This window comes from Pelodiscus sinensis, chromosome 19 (assembly GCF_049634645.1).
Source record: "Pelodiscus sinensis isolate JC-2024 chromosome 19, ASM4963464v1, whole genome shotgun sequence".
Classification (NCBI taxonomy): Eukaryota; Metazoa; Chordata; order Testudines; family Trionychidae; genus Pelodiscus; species Pelodiscus sinensis.
In genome coordinates this window covers 14,284,972-14,305,607 of record NC_134729.1, presented here as the reverse complement: position 1 = coordinate 14,305,607, position 20,636 = coordinate 14,284,972, and the positions used below count along the sequence as shown (strand labels likewise).

Genomic DNA, 20,636 nt, shown 5'->3' with positions numbered 1-20,636 from the left:
CTGTATTAACAGGAGTGTTGTGAGCAAGACTAGGGTTACCAGGTAGTCTAAAAAAAAATACCAGACACACTCGATTGGGGCAGAGGGGGGCAGAGACCGGCCAGGACGGGAGCGGGGCTGGACTGGAGGAAGGGGAAGCAGAGCTGGGGAGAGGGGTCGGGGGCAGCGGGGATGGCCGGAGAGGGATCGGGGGAGGGGCGGCTGGCCGGAGCAGGGCTGGCCGGGGAGGGGGGAATCGGGGGCAGCGGGGCTGGCCGGGGGAGATTGGGCGAAAGGTTGCCGATAGGAAGCAGAGCTGGGGGGGGAGGTCGGGCAGAGTGGGGATGGCTAGGGTGGGAGCGAATCAGCTGGCGGGGAGCAGGACTGACCCTGGAACGTGCAGATTCCAGGGCACTGCCCGTCCTGCGCATGGTCCTGGCGAAGCGAGTCCGGCTGCGGCTCCACCACGCACTTGACCAGCGCTCAGGAGCAGGGACAGCGCTCCCCCTCCTCCTCCTCCTCAGATGCAACTAGAGGCTCCCAGCGCTGATCAAGCCCCGCCTCCTAGCCACTCCCCCCGCCCCCACCAGGCTTCCGTCTGGCGCCCTGCCGGAAAACCAGAAAATACTGGACATTACACATGTCTGGTATTTTGTAAATTTTTTTATTGGACAGAGGCCCCAAATACCGGACACCTAGCAACCCTAAGCAAGACAAAAGGAGTCATTCTTCCACTCTACTCTGCACTCATTAGGCCTCAATTGGAGTAGTGTGTCCAGTTCTGGGCTCCACATTTCAAGAAAGATGTGGAGAAATTGGAGACGGTCCAGAGAAGAGCAACAAGAATGATTAAAGATCTAGAAAACATGACCTATGAGGGAAGGATAAAGGAATTGGGCTTGTTTAGTTTGGAAAAGAGAAGACTGAGAGGGAACATGATAGCAGTTTTCAGGTATCTAAAAAGGGGGGGAGGATTGTTCTTCTTGGCCTCTGAGAATTGGACAAGAAACAATGATTCTTTCCAAGCATAATTTGTTCACCTCGGTGACTAATGATTTTATTTACTTCAACTTTGACAAATTTTCCTAGCACTGAAGTTAATTGTAGGGTATGATTACACTAGAGTTTTGTCGGAAAAACGGCCATTTTTCCGACAAAACTTGAGGAACGTCTACACTGCAATTGTGTTCTTCTGCAAGAAAATTGAAAGAACACAGGTTTTTTTCTGGCATTGGTAATCCTTATTCTACAAGGACGAAGCTTTTTTGCGAAAGAGCTCTTTCGTAAAAAGGCATGTGTGGACAGGGAAGGGGGAGTTCTTTTGGAAGAAAAGGGAAGAGGAAAAAGCAGAGGTGCCCTGGTGGCCATTCTGTCCACAGCAATCACAGCTTACATGCGAGAGAGTGTCCATCCAGTCTGGCCTCTCTCTTTTGAAAAAGCAGATCGCTTTTTCGATGCACTTTTACAATGTGGATGCTCTCTTTCTGAAGAAGTTTTGCCAGAAGATCTCTTCCACAAAAAGCTTCTTGTGAAAGAAGCCTGCAATCTAGACATAGCGTTAGTGGCCTGTAACTGCTAGAATTGCCTCTTGAACCTTTTTGAAAAAATCAGCAACACATTAGGAGTCCACCAGTCATCTGGTCCAGAGGCTGATTTCAGTGGCAGATTACAGACCACAGTTAGCTCTTTTGCAACTTCATATTCAAGTTCCTTCAGAACTTTTGGGTGAATGCTTTCTGGTCCTGGTGACTTATTACTGTTTGATTTATCAATTTGTTCGGAAACCTCCTCTGGCCCTCAATTGAGGACAGTTCCTCAGATTTCTCACCTAAAAAGAATGGCCCAGATGTGAGTCTCCCTCATTTCCTTTGCAATGAAGACCTATGCATATAATTCACTTAGCTTCTCTGCTATAACCTTGTCTTCCTTGAGTGCTCCTTTAGCACCTCAATAGTCCAATAGCTCCACTGATTGTTAGGCAGGCTCCCTGCTTCTGATGGACTTAACAAAATTTTGCTGTTTATTTGTATCTTACTGGTTGCTCTTCAAAAAAATTTGTGGCCTTCCTTATTATAGTTGACTTGCCAGCGTTTACGCTTCTTTCTACTTTCCTGATCACGATTTGACTTTCACTTTTTAAAGGGCGTATTTCTGTCTATAGTTACCTCTTTTCTCTGTTTAGCCAGGGTAGCATTTTTGGTCCACTTTAGCAGTATAAGTTAATCCGAGATTCTATTGTAATGTTTTGAAATAGTGTCCATACAGCTTGCAGGCATTTCAATCTTGTGATTGTTTCTTTTAATTCTCACTTTGACGTGATGCCTTCTTTTTGCATAGTTCCCCTTTTAAAATGAAATGTTGCTGGCGTGGGTTTCGTTGGTATTTTCCCCTCTATAAGGAAGTTACATTTAATGACTTTATGGATGTTATTTCTGAGCACTTCAGCTATAGTCACCTCTTAGGCTAAATCCTGTATGTCCAGACCTGCCAAGAGGGGGTGTAAGGAGGCCAATTGCTCTGGGGATTCTAAAGGGCTAAGGGTTCTGGCTGCTGCCACTGCTAAGGCACCAACAACAGTGCCTAGGGCCATGAGCCCTTTAAATTGCTGCAAGAGCACTGGGAGCAGCATGCTGTTGTCTGGCAGGGCCCCTTCTGCCTGAGGCCACACCCCTTTCAGGAGCATGCCCAAGGGCCCAGTGTGGCTGTTGGCTCCCCTGTGTGTGCCACTTACGAATAAATCAAGAATTGCCTCCTACCCTGGTGTCTTTCAGAACCAGCTGCTCCAAGAAGCAGTCATTAATGCTGTCTAGAGTTTTTCTCTGTCTCATCCTAAGATGACATGATCCCAGTCAATATGGAGACAGTTGAAACCCTCCTTTATGATTGGATTTATGGTTTTTGTAGCTTCTCTACAGCACCCAGGCATTTTACAATCACTATCACCATCGTAGTCTATTCCTACTGCTATACTTTTGCTGTTCATGCATGAAATTTCTATCCATAGAGATTCTATGGACTTGTGACTGAGTGCGGTAACAGACGACCCTTTGGGGTGCCTCCCAGGGGTGCTGACACAGCCACTGCCACTGTCTTCCCACTCTCTGGGGCTCCTCACCACCTGGTTCTGCTGGGCCCGCCCCACTGGTCTCCCCCAGCCAAGGCCCCGAGCTGAGATCCCTGGTCCCCCACCAAGAAGCAGTAAAGACACTGAACCTCTTCATGTCTGAAGAGAGTGCAGTTTAGGGCCCAGCTTCCTGGGGTATTACTTCCCAAATGGGATCAAACCCCCAAAAATTAGGTAAGGGTAAGCCACCTTTAACAATGAAAGGGGGGATGTACACATTGGTTGCCCCCTCCCCCCCAGATAATAATTACTTACCCTGGGTTTGATAGAAAATAAAAGTGATTTTATTAAGTGCATGCACTAGGATTCAAATAGTAATAAATGAGAACAGGCAGAGAAAAGTAGGTAACAAATAAAAGAAACAAAAACATTTAGCTAATTCTACACTGAAACTTCAGTATAAACTTATTCAAATTCACTCTAAAACCTCTTTTCCAGCTGCCCCTCCAAACCAGCGTTGTCTACCCCCCCCCCCCCCGGGGTCTTCAGCTCCTTCCTTCAGATGCAGTCCAGCCAAAAGACCAAGGCCTCTGCTTTCCTGTTCTTTTTGGAGTTGGAATTGAGGGCACGCCCTACCAATCACTGTTCAGACTTAATGACAAAAGAGACTGTTTAACAATTGTTCATCAAGACTTTGAGGGTAACATCCTCCATGTCCCTCCACGTCTACACTACCCAGTTTTTTTGGGAAAAGGTACGCAAATTGTGCTCCACAATTTGTGTACCTTTTTCTAGTAGTTTTTTTGGAAGAGGCTTTTCCGAAATTTGGCCCGTCTACACGCTTTTGGAAAAAAAACCCCTCTTTTGGGAAAGCCCTTCTTCCTCGTGGGAGGAGGAAGACAGGGCTTCCGAAAGAGTGTGTCTGCTCTTCCACAAAAAAAAGCGGACACATTCCCTGGATGCAGCGGAGGATTTCCAGGATACCAGAGGTAGTCTACACATAGCCTCAGTCACACATTCAAAACCCACAAAGTATTCCCTACTCCCTATGTCTAATTTTACATACAAAAATGCTGCATACATCAAGGTAAGATAAACAGAACCAGCAGATCATGACATGAAAATTGGTGGGTTCACAAAATAATTTGTTCAAAGCACCTTTGAGTTACATAAATTCATGTCCATAAGTCCATTTCATAAAGCATGGGGGGAGGGGGTCTGTCTGTCTGTCACAGTACTGTTAGATTCATTTTAAGGTTTTTATTATTTTAACTGTTTTTTCACAAAAAATAGTGCAACTCTTCTACCAGTGCAACCTACTCTCAATCCTATCTATTCTGTACCATGGTATTACCACGATTGATTGATTATCAAAATTCCACCAAGTTTCTGTGGTGCCTGGTAAATCATTATTATACTTTAATAACAGGAAGTTAAACCCATCCATTTTAGTATTTAGACTTCTAGCATGTGTACACAAATACATCTAAAACTTGTCAATATTAAGTTGTCTGCCTTCATGTGATATAATTGAAGGGGACTCATATTTGACTGTCACCTCACTTCCTATCTGCACTTTATCAACTTCTAGCCTCGCCTTTTTACAAGGATATGGAGTGTTCCCTTTAATAAATCCTGCCTTCAGGGATGTGTCTGTTCAAACTGTGTGTTTCTTTGTTACCTGTTCACTTTCCTCCAGCCCTTAGTTTAAAAACCCCTTTGCAACCTTTTAATTTTACATGCCAGTAATCTGGTTCCACTTTGGTTTAAGAAGTCAAGCCTGTGCTTCCAGGATTGGCTCTTCCTTTCCCAAAAGGTTCCCCAATTCCTAATAACCCTAAATCCCTTCTCTGAACACCATCTCATCCAAGCATTGAGAACCAGCAGTTCTGCCTGTTTAACAGGGCATGAACTAGAAGCAGCAGATGATACTATTAAAATCATAGACAAATTAAAAGGCCTATTCTCTGATTTTGGCATTCTGGGAGAAAGTCACACCATAAACTGAAGTACATTAGAACAAGAAGCAATGGGCTTAAACTGCAGCAAGGGAGGTTTAGGTTGGATGTTAGAAAAAATGTCCTAATTGTCAGGGTGGTTAATCACAGGGATAAATTGCCTAGGGAGCAGGGCCGGCCTTCCCATGAGGTGAACTGAGGCGGCCACCTCAGGTGCCAGACTGTGGGGGGGAAGGGGCCACTAGGACCCAGAGTGTAGAAAATTGTGTCTGCTGCTGGTGCAGATGTATTCTCTCTGCTCTAAATCCACAGAGATGGTGGCATGCTATGCTGGAGGAAGGAGGCAGAATTGAGACCTTTCAAAGTTTTGGCACAAGCGAGTGGGCATGGGGGCGTCATTTGAGCGCCTCACCTCAGGTGCCAAAATGTTGTTGACCGGCCCTGCTAGGGAGATTGTGGAATCTCCATCACTGGAGATATTTAAGAGCAGTGGATAGACAATGGCGGACAGCCACCAGTCAGAGGGCAGGGGACCCCTCCTGCTGTAGCTGTAGGGAACTAGACTTGATGACCTCTTGGGGCCCCTTCCAGTTCCAGTATTCTATGATAGCTAACAAATCAACCGAAACTGGAAAACTTAAAGAGTCAGAAGCTGCCTTTAGGAATCTTGCTAAATGTTTTGCTTTCTTTTTTCAGTGGTCACCTTCCTTGCTCCTTTATTTACAGAGGTGTAGAAATAAATGATATTGTAAAACAGGAGAAAGTGATTCATTAGTGTGTTATCTACTTAGCAGCAAAGGTGATGGGCAAAATGATAGATTATGCTTTTGAACATTAGGATTAACTGAGAGGGAATACAAGTGACCTCAGACACCCAGGTTCCTTCACTGTATTTTTCATTAAATGTCAACTGAATATCAATTGAAAGTGGAAAAAACTAGGTTTAAGACATTTTCCTGTCCTAGAAAATGCCAGCTCTATTAAGCATCTTGTTCTGTACTCAACCTTTGCATTAATAAGCGTCGCTGTTGGATAAGAAAGGGACTGTCTGTCCTGACCTGTTTCAAGTAGCCTTTCAGCACATTCAGGTCCAGACTAAACTGTTCATATGCCTCGAGGATCTTTGATAAAACAAATTGTGATTTGAAGTGGGGATGTAATAATATAGTAGATTAACTGATTAACAGATAAGCAAAAGCTTATAGCTATAGACTACATGCATTTCCCCACCCGCCACCCTCAAGTAAATTTTTTAACAGGCTAACCAGCAACTTGGCTCAGTCCTGACTTGCAATGGGTCCAGGACCTACCTCTGCTGTGGCTCTGCATTTAAAGTGTATTAGGAGGTAGGCTGGCAGGCTCACGTTGGGTCCAGGAGCACAGACTCCTCTCCCCCGGAAAGGGGCTGCTGCCACCCTGTGCTGCTGCCTCTTTATCCAAGGCAGCAGCATGGGGCAACAGGCAGCCAGTCCGCATGGGGAGCTGGTTTTTAAACTGGCTCCCCTCGCAGACCAGCTCCTGCCTGGCAGCAGCAAGGAGTGGCAGGGGGTAACTCGGAAGTGGGACCAGAGTGCACTGGCTGCCGACCCCGGCTCCATCCCCCGAGTACTGTAGAGTAGTCGACTAACCGATAAGAATTTATGAGGTTACTCAACTATTTGATTAACCAATATTTAGCATCCCTAATTTGAAGTAGCTCCTCAAACATCTACAAATCACTCCTTAAAACTCTCCTTTGCAGTAAGCTTACAAAAAACTTGACAAGGTTAAGCAATGGGTTTGTTGAGGGTGTTGCCCAATAGTGTCTTATTGTTTTCTTGCACATCTCTGTTTTTATTCACCATTTGTAAATTCTTTGGGGGCAGAGACTGCTTAGTTCTGTGTTTGCACAGTACATCATACAGTGGATTACCTGCAACTTCTAGGAATTGGCACATTAACTTGTGCAGCCATAAACTACCTTCAGTCTTATGAGAGGGCTTGCCACTATATAAGTAAACACACACACTGGTCAGCATTAAAAAGTACACTTGCTCTGGGAAAAAGTGGACTAAAGGTGAAAGAGAATAACTGTCATTTAGATATTATAGTACTAATAGGTTGCTCTTCTGTGGCACCCCAAAACCGTTCACAAACATTACTTAATACACATAATCCTTATGTGAAGCAGGGTAATATTATTATCCTTATTTTACAGATGAGAAACAAAGACCCCACGTGGATAATCAGGGAGTGCAGGAGTCTGATACCGGAGTGATCATGGTTCAGTGAGGGCCTTCAGGGAGAACTTAAATCAGTTTCTGAAGAAGAAAGGTTTTTTCATGCCTACTGCAGAAGGCTGAAGTTGATTATTTGTCTCTAGCAACGCAGAACATCCTTGAACATTGTTTCTCACTTGTTTGTCTCTGGCCTTTATGCCCATATGGGCTTGGCTTTAAAAATCAGGAAACAGCCATATTGAACAACATCATTTTAAGAAGGTTCCCCATTTTTAATCCTCTTTGCTGAGCAGGCTTTTATTCCCTGCCTGTAAAAGTTCGCTCCGGCTCGGTCCCAGGTGCAGTGACAGAGCAGTAATGAAACCCTTCCAGCAGCAGCTATGTGTATTGCTTTACAACAGGGGCAGGGAAACTTTTTTGGGTCGGGGCCACTGACGCACAGAAAAATCAGTCAGAGGTTGCACACAGGTGAGAAGCAAACACGTTCCTGTCACTCTCCTGGCCTCCGTGGATAACTAGACTAAGAGTCATGTGATCCATGTCTACCCTACAAGAAGCCCACTAGCCTTATTTCCCATTTGCTGCGGTTGCAGGAAAGGCAGGCTCCCTCAGCAGAGAGTGTGCAGAGCAGGGTGGATATTTTTAGAGGGAGAAGTTGTTGCTCTGCAGAATGGCAGAAGCTCCACTTCCCTTTCAGCTGCACCGTCGCCTCATTTCACAGTGCATGTATAATCTTAAATCCTAGCAGAGTCGACTCTTCAGAGTCTCAGGCTGCTCCAGGCACTCCCAGTGGTGCCTGCCTCGCACCCTGCTCCTGGTCCTGGTCACAGACAAAAAGAATCCCTTCTCGCTTTGGCTGCAGTACCGTCTGCGGAGTGGGCCCAAGTGCCCTGCCTACTCAGGGCCTCAGTTCTCAGTCCATGTTCATCTCTGAGAACTTAATCGGTTCTCCACAGAAGGACACACGACTCTCATGGCAGCAACTCCAAATCCACTCTTTGCACTGAAGACTAACCCAATTAGACCCAGTAAACTAGCCTGAACTGAAGTGCTCTCAAGCCCAGCTACTCTACTCTTGAAGGCTTTTCTCCTTTCCTTAACCAAGACATCGCCTCACATCATCTCTTCCTATTGCTAACAGAAGGAAAAACATCTCATATTGCCAGGTGGGAGAGGGAAGACTGAGATGAACTTCTGAGAGGTGATGACAAAGGTAGCAGGAACAAGCGATCTGCTCATAGCACAGTGCCTGCCAGTGGGTGAGATGTGGGTTTTACAACACAATGCTTCATAGATTTCTTGGAAAAGTCAGAACCAAACTGTTTTACAGATGCACAGCCATTTCTTATAATCTCCTCCATATTTCTCACATTCACCACCTACTTTCATGTGTGCGTCACCCCAAGCAGAAGCACTAAAGCAAAATGAAATTTTAGTCTACTTAAAGCTTGAAGAGTTTAAAATTCTTCACTGCAACACCTAATCTTACATAATTGATAGGAAAAAGAGGTCTGGCAAAGTCAAACTTTCTCATTAAGGGGTGGGATACCTGAAATGAGTATAATATAGCAAAAGTAGATTAGACAAAATTTTATTTCAGTCCCGGGAAATAGACAGCTCTTGTAAGATACCCTTATGTCCCAAGCCTCTGGGGAGAAGCCACAGGACAGATAAGGGTGTAAGACAGAAATATTGAAAGTTCTGCAGAAATTCAAAAAGCAGGCAACATTAGAAAAATATAGGTAACACTGCTAATGTGCAGAGTCCAGGGTAATGTCAACACTATATCACAATGCTCTGCCCTTTACTGAGGTGTTCATAGTGCTTTGTGAATGTTAATTAACTTAGACTCACATCCTTCAATGAGGCCTTACCTATGGAGGTACCTATATGGCTATTAGTGGTCAGTATAATTATCCCAGTTTTGCAAAATGGGAAGATGAGGCACAGAGAGAGGTGACATGAGATGGTTCAAGGCATTACAGAGTCCATTGTAGATAATGAAATAGAATTTAGGAGTCCTAACACCCCACCTCATGTGGTAACCACTAAATCCCACCTCTTTCCAAAACTACCTGGGTCAGAAATACAGTTGCATGAAATGACACTGGGCGGCTGGCTAATGTTTATTCAAATATTTAGTGACAGACTTGGTATTTCCAGCCTATTTTCCATCAGGCAGAGCTGTTCCTTTCTAGTGGAAGCATCACACACTCACATCTCACCTCCAAATCACAACAATCAGGAATACTATCGCATTACATTACAAAGTGCATTTTTTTCACTCTAAAGTTCTCTGCATACTATGAACAGTCAAAAAGTCCCTACAGCTCAAAGTGCTACTGAGATCTTTAACAATGGAAACAGAGTATATGTGCATAGCCTATTTGCAAAAAAAGTAATTGTTCTGATCTGTTTTTCTCCTTACAATTGGCACAGCTTTGTCTCCCTGAAGGGGAAGTCACCTGGAATGTTGCATCTGGTAAACAAAGCTAGCTTTTTCTTAGTTAGAAAACCATGTGAAACCATGGACTGGTTATTGCTGCTCTATTGAAAATGGGAAAATGCCATAGGGGGCTGGGGAAGCTGATGGTTGAGGAAGAGATTCTTAAAAATAGGGGTCATAACCAGAAAGGTTTAAAGAACCCCACAACCCCAGAAAAGTGGAAGTACTGAGTACTGCAGGAGACACAACCACATTCTCAAAACACTGGAGCCTGTGGCTCCTGACAATGGAGTCTCTGTATTTGTTTCTCTTGCAAGATGAGTCCTAGCTTCCTACAGACTAACCCACAGTTGCATCTAGCGAAGAGAAAAAGATGCAGTAAAGTGCAGAGAGCGGGCAGTATTTTCATGAAAAGGCAAAGATGCTGGCCCGGTAGTTTACCATTGCTCTACCCATAGCCTGCTAGGCATCTCAGACTGACAAAGGAGGTGGCCCCTGTACCATGGAGCTTATATTACAAACAGTTCACAAGGTTATTTCAAATGCCATCACATACCACTTGGTTCAGGGTCTCCCATGACTGGGTCTTCCGTGTTTTAGTCTGAAAGCAGCAGGGTTCCTATTTATCCGGCTCTGAATTGCAGCCAAGGTGAGTAAAACACAAATCCTTGATCAATTCTGATGTTATGAGGTTAGTCCAGGGAGTTCATATGAGTCGTATGTTAAGGGAATTGACAGAGAAGCCCTAGTATAAGTGTTCACCAAGCTACTTCCTGCACACACATTTCCGTGTCAGGAAACTGTGCGCAGTGTACGTTTGTTTGATCATGCAAGTTGCATAAATTCAGCTCTCGCTACAAATAAGAGAGAGAGGTCCATTTTACAAATCCATTGGCATTAGTGCCTGCAGTTGCCTATAGCTGCACAAAGTCTCACTGTTCTGAGTTCTTGTATCCAGGTAACCTTCACTGTCACCCCAGAAAAACATAACCCACAGTTCCAAATTTCTGGGGTATGAAAGTCTATTTTATGTATATTTGTGTGGGCACCTGCAAATGGTGCTTCTATGGAGGCTAGATTTTCCCATAATTATAAAATATATTACAATAGATGTATTGTAAATGTGGTAATTGTTTTAAAAGACTCTTAAAATATTTCACTAGAGCACCAGTAGCAGCACTTGTTCCAGAATAACATGTTCAGTCCTATCAAGAGAAGATGGTTTGGGATAGGGATGTTAAATATAGGTTAATTGAATTGTCGAATTCAATTCTCATGAATTTTTATCGGTTAGTCGACTATTCTATAGTTCCCGGGGGTGGGGCCGGCAGCCACTGTATCAGAGGCAGCAGTGCAGCACGCCAGGCGGAAGTTGGTCCACCAGGGGAGCCAGTTTAAAAACTGATAAAGAGGCAGCATGTGACATAATGGGGGGGCGGGGAGGGGGAGGTTGTTACGTTCAGTCTTTGCTGTATTGTTCTGTGAGTGTGTGCACATGTACCTCATTCGCCCCCCCCGCCCCCCCTTGCAGCACTCTCTGCATGAGGAATAGTGATAGAAATGTAGCCGTGTTAGTCTGGTGTAGAGGCTGTTGATGACTCACTCTAGATATGTATTGGGTCAGACACCTGAGGAGAGACAGGAGATTAAGGACAAAAGATATAGGAGGGGGCTGTAATCAGGCTGGGAACTAGGCTTGGGTCCGTCTGGTCTGGGCTAGCAGGAGGGAAGAGGCTGGGAGCAGGGAAAAGAGGGTGAGGGGCCCAGGAGCCCTTTTCCTTGGGAGGAATAAAGCTGTCTGCCCTCGATGCCTGTGCTAGCATTGAGCCTATGCTACAGTGTGTCCCTGTGACCCAATGAAACCATCTACTCTACTGGCCGTCTGAGCGTCACATCAGGGCTGTGGATGGGGGGTGCAAAGTCTGGGACCCCCTCATGTGCCATCACACGGCAGTGTGGTGTGGCAGCAGCATCTGTCTAAGGTGTGGTCTGTGCTCCTGGACCCTGCATGAGCCAGAACTGAGCCAGGCTGCTGGCCAGCCAGCTAAAACATTTACTGGCAAGGGTGGGGGAAGGGAAATGCATGTAGTCTATAGCTACGGTGACCATAGGTCCCTTCTTTTCCTGGGACAGTCCTGGATGTAAGGGGCCTGTCCCGTGTCCCAATAAAGGCAGCAAATGTCCTGGAAAACCCGTTGGCATCTGGCTACAAACAGCACTGCCATTTTCCCCCCTCGCAGACACCCAGCACTAGCGCAGCAACAACGCCCCATCTCCACCCAGCACGTAAGTGGCTCCCTTGCTGCTTTGCACAGGCACCCAGGGCCACTGCCGGTGGCGCGCAGTGTCCGGAATGCCAAGCTCCCCTGCAGCATGCACCAGCATTCGGCACGCCCTCCGTGGCCCTTCCAGCCTGCTGTGGGACTGTCTCTGCTGTGCGCAGCCTCCAGCCCGGCCTCCTCCATCCACAGGCGGCCACTGCTGCTGCCAGAGTAGAAGGGGCGCTGGTCAGAGCCGGTGAGCCGCTGCCAGAGTCCCAGCAGAGACTGTGCAGAGCCCGGCTGGAGCACTGCAGAGTGGGGTACATTCGGGCTCTGCCGGTGTGCTCTGTGCATGGCCCTTTCTCCCCCTGCCCCTTCTCATTCCGCTGGGGGAGCGGCAGTGCACAGACCCGCTCACACAGCCGCACTCCGCAAGCCAGGTCTGGGGGCTTTCCCCCCTCTCCCCCACGCTCCTGCTAACGTGAGCCAAAGCTGGTGCAGGGACTGCAGTAAAATTAGCACCGCAGGCGGCCCAGCTTCAGGCCTGCCCTGGAAGCAGCTGGGTCTGGAGCAGCAGGGATTTCTGGGGCCTGACCACAGACTCCAGCCCCACAAACTAGAAGGCAGAAGGTGGGGGAGGGGCAGGGAGAAAACTAGGAGGAAGGGGGGGGGGAAGAGGAAGGGGCTTGGACTGAGGGGAGGGGGTCAGGGCAGGAGAAGAAAGGGGAAGGCACCAAGGGGCAGGGTGAAAGAGACAAATGACAGGGGGCCAAGTGGAGACAATGAGGAAAAGGGCAGGAGGAGGGAGAGGTGTCATCAGTGGAGGTGGGAGGGTGGAGGGGACAGGGTGATGCTAGGAGAGGAGAGGAGCGGAGCATTGGGGGTAAAGGGAAGGTCCTGGGAGAAGGCTTGAAAGGAGGGGTGGGCATAAGAAAGGTGGGGATGGAGCAAGTAATGTGTGAGGGCGTAGAGGGGCATGAGGGGAACTGGGGAAGAGGATGGTGAGGGGGTGGGCATCAGGGAAAAAGAGGGCAAGGGCAGTGAGGGAAGGGGGAGGCACCAGGAGAGTGCAGGGGTAAGGGAAGGTGCAGGTGCCAGGGGATTCTGGGAGTGAAGCAGAAGGGCAGACACCTGCAGGGGAAGGACCAGCACCAGAGGAGAGAGGCAGGGCAGGAGAGAGGAGTGTAGAGGGAAGTGTTAGCTCACATGATCAGAGTAGGGCTTCTGGAGGCATGGGCACATGGGGGAGAGAAGGGCTGGTGGAGGAGGGCAGGTCTCAGGAAGGCTGAGAGCAGTGAGAAGGGCAGGAGTCAGGACAGCAGAGAAGGCTGAAGGTGTTGGGAGGCAGCAGGCACTAGGGGAGCTGATGGAGCAAGGGGAGACACGGCAATGGAGAGAAAAGGTAGAGGTTTATAAGATATTTATTATTAACTTGGGTGCCACAATGGCACATCCAAACAAGCCACATGAACTCAGTACTAGTGCACAACACAACATTCATTCTATTCACAGGAGGAAACTCTTAGAGGAAACACTTCCCCCAGCCTCAGCCTCCCCCCCCCCCCCCCCCCCGAGTTAATGAGACACAAATTGGGTTAATGCAATTGCAGGATAGTTGCATGAGGGAGATTTGGTGGGGGCCAAATTCATCCCTATTGGTAGGAGGATGGTGGGAAAAGTGCTTGGGGGGTATCACATGACCCCTTTTACTTCTGGTCATGTGTTCCTCTTGACCCCGAGAGTGTTACCTCCAGAGGCGTGGCTAATGGGGGGTGAGGAGCGTGGCTAATGGGGGCCAGGAGGTGTGGCTAATGTGTCCCTAATCTTGGTTCAGAAAATATGGTCACCATATCTATAGCATTAACCTATAAGCTTTTGCTTATTGGTTAATCGGTCAATCAACTATATTATTAGATCCCTAGTTTGGGACAGTCCAAGAACAGTAGATATTGACCAAAAACCCAACACTTATCTGAACTTCTTGTTCCATGGATTGGTGGTTTGGACAAACTGGAACTGAGACCCCCTCCCTCCAGATTTTGGTTTTGCAAAACCCAAACCTGACCAAAGTTTTTCAAAGCTGAACTCTGGTTTCCCTAGCTCACCTCTAATATGACACTCTGCTCCTCGCTAGAATCAGTATTTCTTAAGGTATGTGTGATGTGTTTGGCCACAGAGATCTCCTTGAGACTGTCACCTGATATGTTAAAATACCATTGAGCCTGCCCACCCATTCCATGGAGCACCCCACTATCCTGTCCTGCTGAGCCAGGCCCTCCAGCCTGTCCAGCTATGATATAGAGACGTGGATCACAGACCATAACAGCACAACACAGATATTCAGAGTATCTCTACACTGCAGAGTTTTTCCAGAAAAACTACACTTCTATCTGCACTGCAATTGCATTCTTTTGACAGTCAAAAAGAACACAGGGGTTTTTCCGACAGTGGTAAACCTCTTTCTATGAGGAAGAAGCCTTTTTCTGACAGAGCGTTTTTGGAAAAAGGAATGTGGGGGTGGGGAAGAGGGTGGTTTTTGGTGGGGTTTTTTGTTTTTTGTTTTTTTAAAGAGACCTCCAGGAAAAAGCACAGGTGCCCTGGTGACTACTCTGCCCATAGTAATCACAACTTAAATTCGAGATAGCATCCAGTCAATGTGGACGCTATCTTTTGAAAAAGCAGTTCACTTTTTTGATGAGCTTTTGCTGTGTGAATGCTCTTTTGAAAGATTTTTTTGAAAGATCTCTTCCAGAAAAGCTTCTTCTGAAAGAAGCCTGAAGTCTAGACATAGCCTGAGATCAGCTAAAAAGGCTCAGTCAAAGCACCTAGGTGCACAGCCCTGATGAGACCAGAAACCTAGATAAAGCCATCTTACTCTATATAAAGTTTTATATAGAGCAAGCTCATAAAATGTCCATGCATTTTATCAATAAAAGAGAGAGATGCACAGCTATTATCCTCCCTAGTAACAATTATTCACAGAGTGTATTAATAAACAGTTTTATTAAGAATAAAAATGGGATTTAAGTAGTCATAGGAGATATCAGACTGATCAAAGTAAGTTAAACAAAACACACAAGCTAAACCTAATACACTAAAACTTGTTACAAGCAATTTCTTAGCCTAAGGCTATGTCTACAGTGGCGGCTTCTTGTGTGAGAAATATGTAAATGAGGCTAAGCGTGGCATATCGCCAAGCCTGATTTGCATACCTAATGAGCCGCCATTTTTGCAGAAGAGACTCTTGCACCAGAAGGAGCTATCTACACTGCCCCTTCTTGCTCAAGAAAACCTCTTGCGCAATGCTGTTATTCCTGAAAATAATCGGCATAATGGCATTGCGCAAGAGGGTTTTCTTGTGCAAGAAGGCGCAGTGTAGATAGCGCCTTCTGGTGCAAGAGCCACTTTTGCAAAAATGGTGGCTCATTAGTTATGCAAATGAGGCTTGGCAATATTCATGCTTAGCCTCATTTGCATATTTATCACGCAAGAAGCCTCCAGTGTAGACATAGCCTAACAGTAGTTCTAATCATCTTTTCTTACCAGCTGGAAAGATGCCGAGCCTGGCCTTGAATTGTCCCCCTGTTCAGTCTTAGATATTTCCAACAGTCATCTTGGGTGGCAAGCAGGTGTGTCCTGGAGTCTGGTAGCTCCCCCTATTGTTTGGTTTCCCATCTTTATATAGATTTTGTCCAAGACAGGAAACCAGTGGCTACGTCTAGACTGGCATGATTTTCCGCAAATGCTTTTAACAGAAAAGTTTTCCATTAAAAGCATTTGCGGAAAAGAGCATCTAGATTGGCATGGACGCTTTTCCGCAAAAGCACTTTTTGCGGAAAAGCGTCCGTTCCAATCTAGACATGGTTTTGTGCAAGAAAGCCTAGATCGCCATTTTCGTGATTGGGGCTTTTTTGCACAAAACAAATCTGAGCTGTCTACACTGGCCCTTTTGCGCAAAAGGACTTTTGCCCAAACAGGAGCAGCATAGTATTTCTGCAAGAAGCACTGATTTCTTACATGAGATCGTCAGTGTTCTTGCGGAAATTCAAGCAGCTAGTGTAGATAGCTGGCAAGTTTTTCCGCAAAAGCAACTGCTTTTGCGGAAAAACTTGCTAGTCTAGACACAGCCTTTGAATTTACTTTAAACTTTCTCACCTTTAGTGGAAAAAGTACAGTTACGGAGATAAATTCCAGTATCAGATGACATGGCCCCATGTCTTTGTAGCACCCAAGAGTACGCAAGTCAGTATCAGTATAGCAAGTTCTTCTCCAGTCAATGTCTTTTGCTCTGTGTCTGGTTTCTTCCTGGTGGGCAGGTAATAGGCTTTTCTCACCACAAATACGTTGATAGTAAATCTACAGTCAATAGTTCTAATTTCAGATACGGAAATGGCACAATCACACAAATAGAATAGACATTCATTAAATTACAAGCTTTCCGGTCATCTCTCACAATTATTTTCCATGATTCATTTTCCAGTTATGAAAATATGCTTATGAATATGTATAAAGCACAGGGAAGGCTCTGTCACAGTATGTTTACACTGCAAGCTGGGGGTGTGATTCCCAGGTCCAAGAGACATATTCTCACTAACTCCCATTGAGCTAGCACTCTAAAAATAGGGTAGCCACTCTGGCTCTAGTGGCAGGAAGGGATAACCAACCCAAGTACGTACCTGAGCAAGAACCTGGGCATGTACTCGGAGGACATCCTGCTGCTCGTGCCACTGTAGCCATGCTCTATTTTTAGCATAGTTGCTCAGTTGGAGCCAGTCTGCCTACTCGAATGTAATTCCCAGCTCAAAGTGTAGACACGCCTGAAGACTCATGAAGAAATTTCTCAGACTGAAGCTATCTTGAAGACAACTAAGCTTCACTTAAAGTCTTTACATGCAGAGTGGATGCTTTCCTGAAAGAGATGTACTAGACTTTTAGCAAGCTATTGGGCTTCATGCAGGAGTTATGGGTTGTAATTCTATGGCCTGTGTGATGCAGGAGGTCAGACAGATGATCACAAAAGGCCTTCTGATCTCAAAACCTATTAATTTCACTCTCAGCGTAGAAACATTTAGGCTGTATCTACATTGCACTTTCAGTGCTAAAACTTTAGTTGTTTAGGTGCGAAAAAACACCCTCCCTGAGCGATAAAAGTTTTAGTGCTGAAAAGCTTCAATGTAGAGAGTTCTTTATTGCCAGGAGCCCCTGCAATTGCCGATTGTAATATTATGGAAAGTGTTTTAACAAATTCTTATAATCCAAGTCAGGTGAACCTATTCATAGCATAAACACAGGTCTCTTTTGCTCAGCAGTGAAACTCTTTCTTTGACTTGCAAATAATGATTTATAAAAGTGCTGTTTGCTTCATACAACTGGAGAGAGGCTGAACTTACGAGCAAGGCCCTGTGTCAGGTGCCAGAGGTCTTAAAGCCAGGTGTGCAGCGTTGTTGAGTGAGTCATACTTTCACACACTGCAAGTTTGAACAAGAGAACTGCAGCTGATATTTCACACACAGAGCCTACATCTGCGAACTCAATGGGGTCAGATGACTAGCAGCAGACTGACTGGACATGGAGACCGAGCTTGTACTGTCCAAGCTTGTACTTCGGATCACCTTGCCATGCCTACTACCTACACTAACCAGGCTACTCCTGCACATTGCCTATGCACTGCTTACTCTTCTCCCATCCTCTAATATCCTGACTGTTGTATTTGTTGTGCCATGGAATATGAAGCTACACCACATGCTGTCTCAGCAAGGTCAGCAGCACATGATCAGCAGCCTGGACCTCAAACCCTGTGGCTCTGCTTGCTCACAGCAGGCCATGACAGCATCCCAAGGTCAAATGTGTTTGAATCATGATAATAAATGCCCTATTTTTTTAACTTTCCCCATGAATATGAAATGAGACCTGAATCTCAAAACTCTAGGGTTGTCAGGCTAGGGAAGTTAGAGGGCTCATTACTTGCTCCCATGAGTAATACATGCTAAAACTTACCACTTCTCCACTTTCCACAATAGGCAGGATATGCCACCTGTGCGATGATGTAACCGGATCTGGTGATGAAGCTCAGAGCTGCTCTTTTACTTCTATTTGTGTGGCTGTTTCCGGGTGGGTATAGGGCAGATCCCCAACTATGAGCAAGAACATTATTGGTTGAACATTAGGGTAAGTGGTGTTGACAAGTTTCTGTGGTTAAAAATGCAGAACTGTGGACCCAAAACATTTCATTTCCTCTAACTTATCAGCCTTCTTCCCCTTTCTGACTAAATCTTGCAATCCCGCTCTCATTGGGCTGACTCTTCAAGACGAATACAGTAACTAAATTCCTGGGTGGGAAACTTGAGCCAGAGTCATGGTGACAAAGTACAATGCTGGTTGGAAAAGCAGCTGTTGCAGTGACTCCAGAATTTTTGTGGCTTGTGGTTCACAAAAGCCACAAAAAGCATGATTTCCCTTTCACCCTTCTCTGACAGTTGCTATGGTAATATAGTCCGTTAGAATTCTCACTGCAGCTGCACCACTGTTCCTGCGGCAGCCTCTTACCCACACGTACAGAACCCTGACTCTCCTACCACATACGCTGCCTACAGAGAGTCAGGGTTATAGCATTGCTGGAGGGCTTATGAGAGTTCAGGATGCGGTAGCATCTCCAGTCTACAGCTATCTCTACACTACAAGATTTTTGTGCAAAAACAGCCATTTTTGCGCAAAAGCCGGCGGAGTGTCCACGCCTCAAGCACGTTTTTGCGCAAAAAATACAGTAAGTCGACAGGACAGAGGGCTTTTGGCGGTAGTTATTCCTCTCCCCACAAGGAATAACTCCTTTTTGCTCTACAGCTCTTGTGCAAAAAGGCTTGTATGGATGCTCCGCAGTGGTTTCTTGTGCAAAAAGAGCCTATCAGAAAAAGCACAGGTTCTCGGATGGCCATTCTATTAATGGCAGTCAGAGCTTTCTTGTGCAAGAGTCTCCATGCAGTGTGGACGCTCTCTTGCACAAAAGCACATTGCTTTTGCAATGCGCTTTTGAGGTGTGGACGCGCTTTTGTGCAATAAGTTTTTGCAGAAGATTTCTTCCACAAAAAACCTCTTGTGCAAAAACCCTGCAATGTAGACAAAGCCTCAGTGTCTACCTTTTATAAACACAGACCCTAAAAATGAAAATTACCTTTTTGCTATCTGTTCAGAGCCAGGGCAGCACGCAGAGAGAGTTCACACACACAGCCAAATAGTTAACATTTGACAAAACAAGACAACTGTCAGGACACTGAATTGGCGGTGTCTGATGACAATAATATTAAGCTTCTGTAATAAAATACATGAAGTATTCAATGAGTGCCTTATAAATATGAATATGCTTCATATTCTATCCCTCTAACTTTCTACTGCTCTATTTTTTTTACTTCGCTCATCACAATTCTAGATCACAATACTGTATTTTAAAAATGTAGACATTTAGATCTATTTGTACAAAGTGCTATGCCAGGGTTGAAGGACTTATCCAAATAACACTCAGTCTTAGTTGTACAATTATTTCATACAGTGACAAATATCAGAGGGATAGCCGTGTTAGTCTAAATCTGCATAAAAAAACTATATGCATTTGACGAAGTGGGTCTTTGCCCCTGAAAGCGTATGCTCCAGTGAATTGGTTTGTCTATAAGGTGCTACAGGACTTCTTGTTAGTTATTTCACACAGCATTCTTCATCATTTATCTTATTATATAGTTTAGAAACGCTGTCTGTCTGTTAGTCCATCTGTGAGTGTGTTTGTTCAAGAATGCCTCCAAAATGGTAAGAAGTAGGACCTCCAAATTTGGGATGCAGCTTCCTCTTCTCATAACGTAAAGTAAGGTAAGGTTTTGGTTGTGCCAGGACAATTGGATGTGCCTGGAATTTGACTGTTTATCATAAAATGGAAAGGGAAGGGTCTAATACAGGGGTTCCCAAACTGGGGGGGCATGAAGAAATTCCAGGAGGGGAGCAAGGCGATCCAACCCCGCCCTTTAACACCCTCTCTAAATTTTGCTGCTATTTTTGTTTTTTAGCCCCAGTCAGTTCTTTTTTTTGTTGTTGTTCAACAAGTTTTGCTGCTGGGGGGAGGGGTGGGCGGCGTGAGGGTTTCTCAAAAATCAAAAAGGGGCATGATGCCAAATAATATAATAGATGGGAAAGTTATACTGTAGAATGACCACCAGGGGGCAGCAAGGAGCCGGAGATGGGGACCAGGACAGCTATAACCCCATTAGGCCAGTAGTGGGCAGTAGTCGAGAATGGGACAGCTATCTACTATATATTTCAGAGAGTTTGTCTGTCTGTTTCACATGCACCCCACCCCCTGCTGAGCCCACCGCAGTGGCCATGGACAGGTGCGGCCCCAAGCTGCTTCATGAGAGAGCACTGAGATTGACCTCTCTCCCCAGGGCAGCCTGCATACTGAACCCCTCCTCCCCAGCCCCACTCCAGAACAATGATTTAAATGAAGAAAAATAAAATGTATTTGAGTTAAGGACCTGATCAATGCCAGGTAAATCTTCTGGTATTACCACTAATTAGGGATGTTAAATATTGGTTAATTTAATAGTTGAATAACCTTGTGAATTCTTACTGGTTAGTCAACTATTCTATAGTCCCCAGGGGGTGGGGCTGGCAAGTCCCTCTGTCATTCTATGTGGGAGCTGGTCCACAAGGAGAGCCAGTTTAAAAACT

General features: G+C 45.7%; 1 protein-coding gene across 3 annotated transcripts in view; it reads right to left on the bottom strand.

The window, feature by feature from the left end:
* GMIP (GEM interacting protein) overlaps positions 1-10,463 on the bottom strand; it is a 61,889-nt gene extending 51,426 nt beyond the window's left edge. For 2 of the 3 annotated variants that reach the window (XM_006130253.4, XM_075902464.1), the window contains exon 1: positions 10,223-10,462. In XM_006130253.4, coding sequence (XP_006130315.2) covers positions 10,223-10,244 — 22 coding nt within the window. In that variant the 5' untranslated portion in view covers positions 10,245-10,462. Of the gene's footprint in view, positions 1-10,222 lie in introns of all 3 variants that reach the window. The other variant, XM_075902463.1, reaches the window with a different exon arrangement.
* Between the last annotated feature and the right edge of the window lie 10,173 nt (positions 10,464-20,636).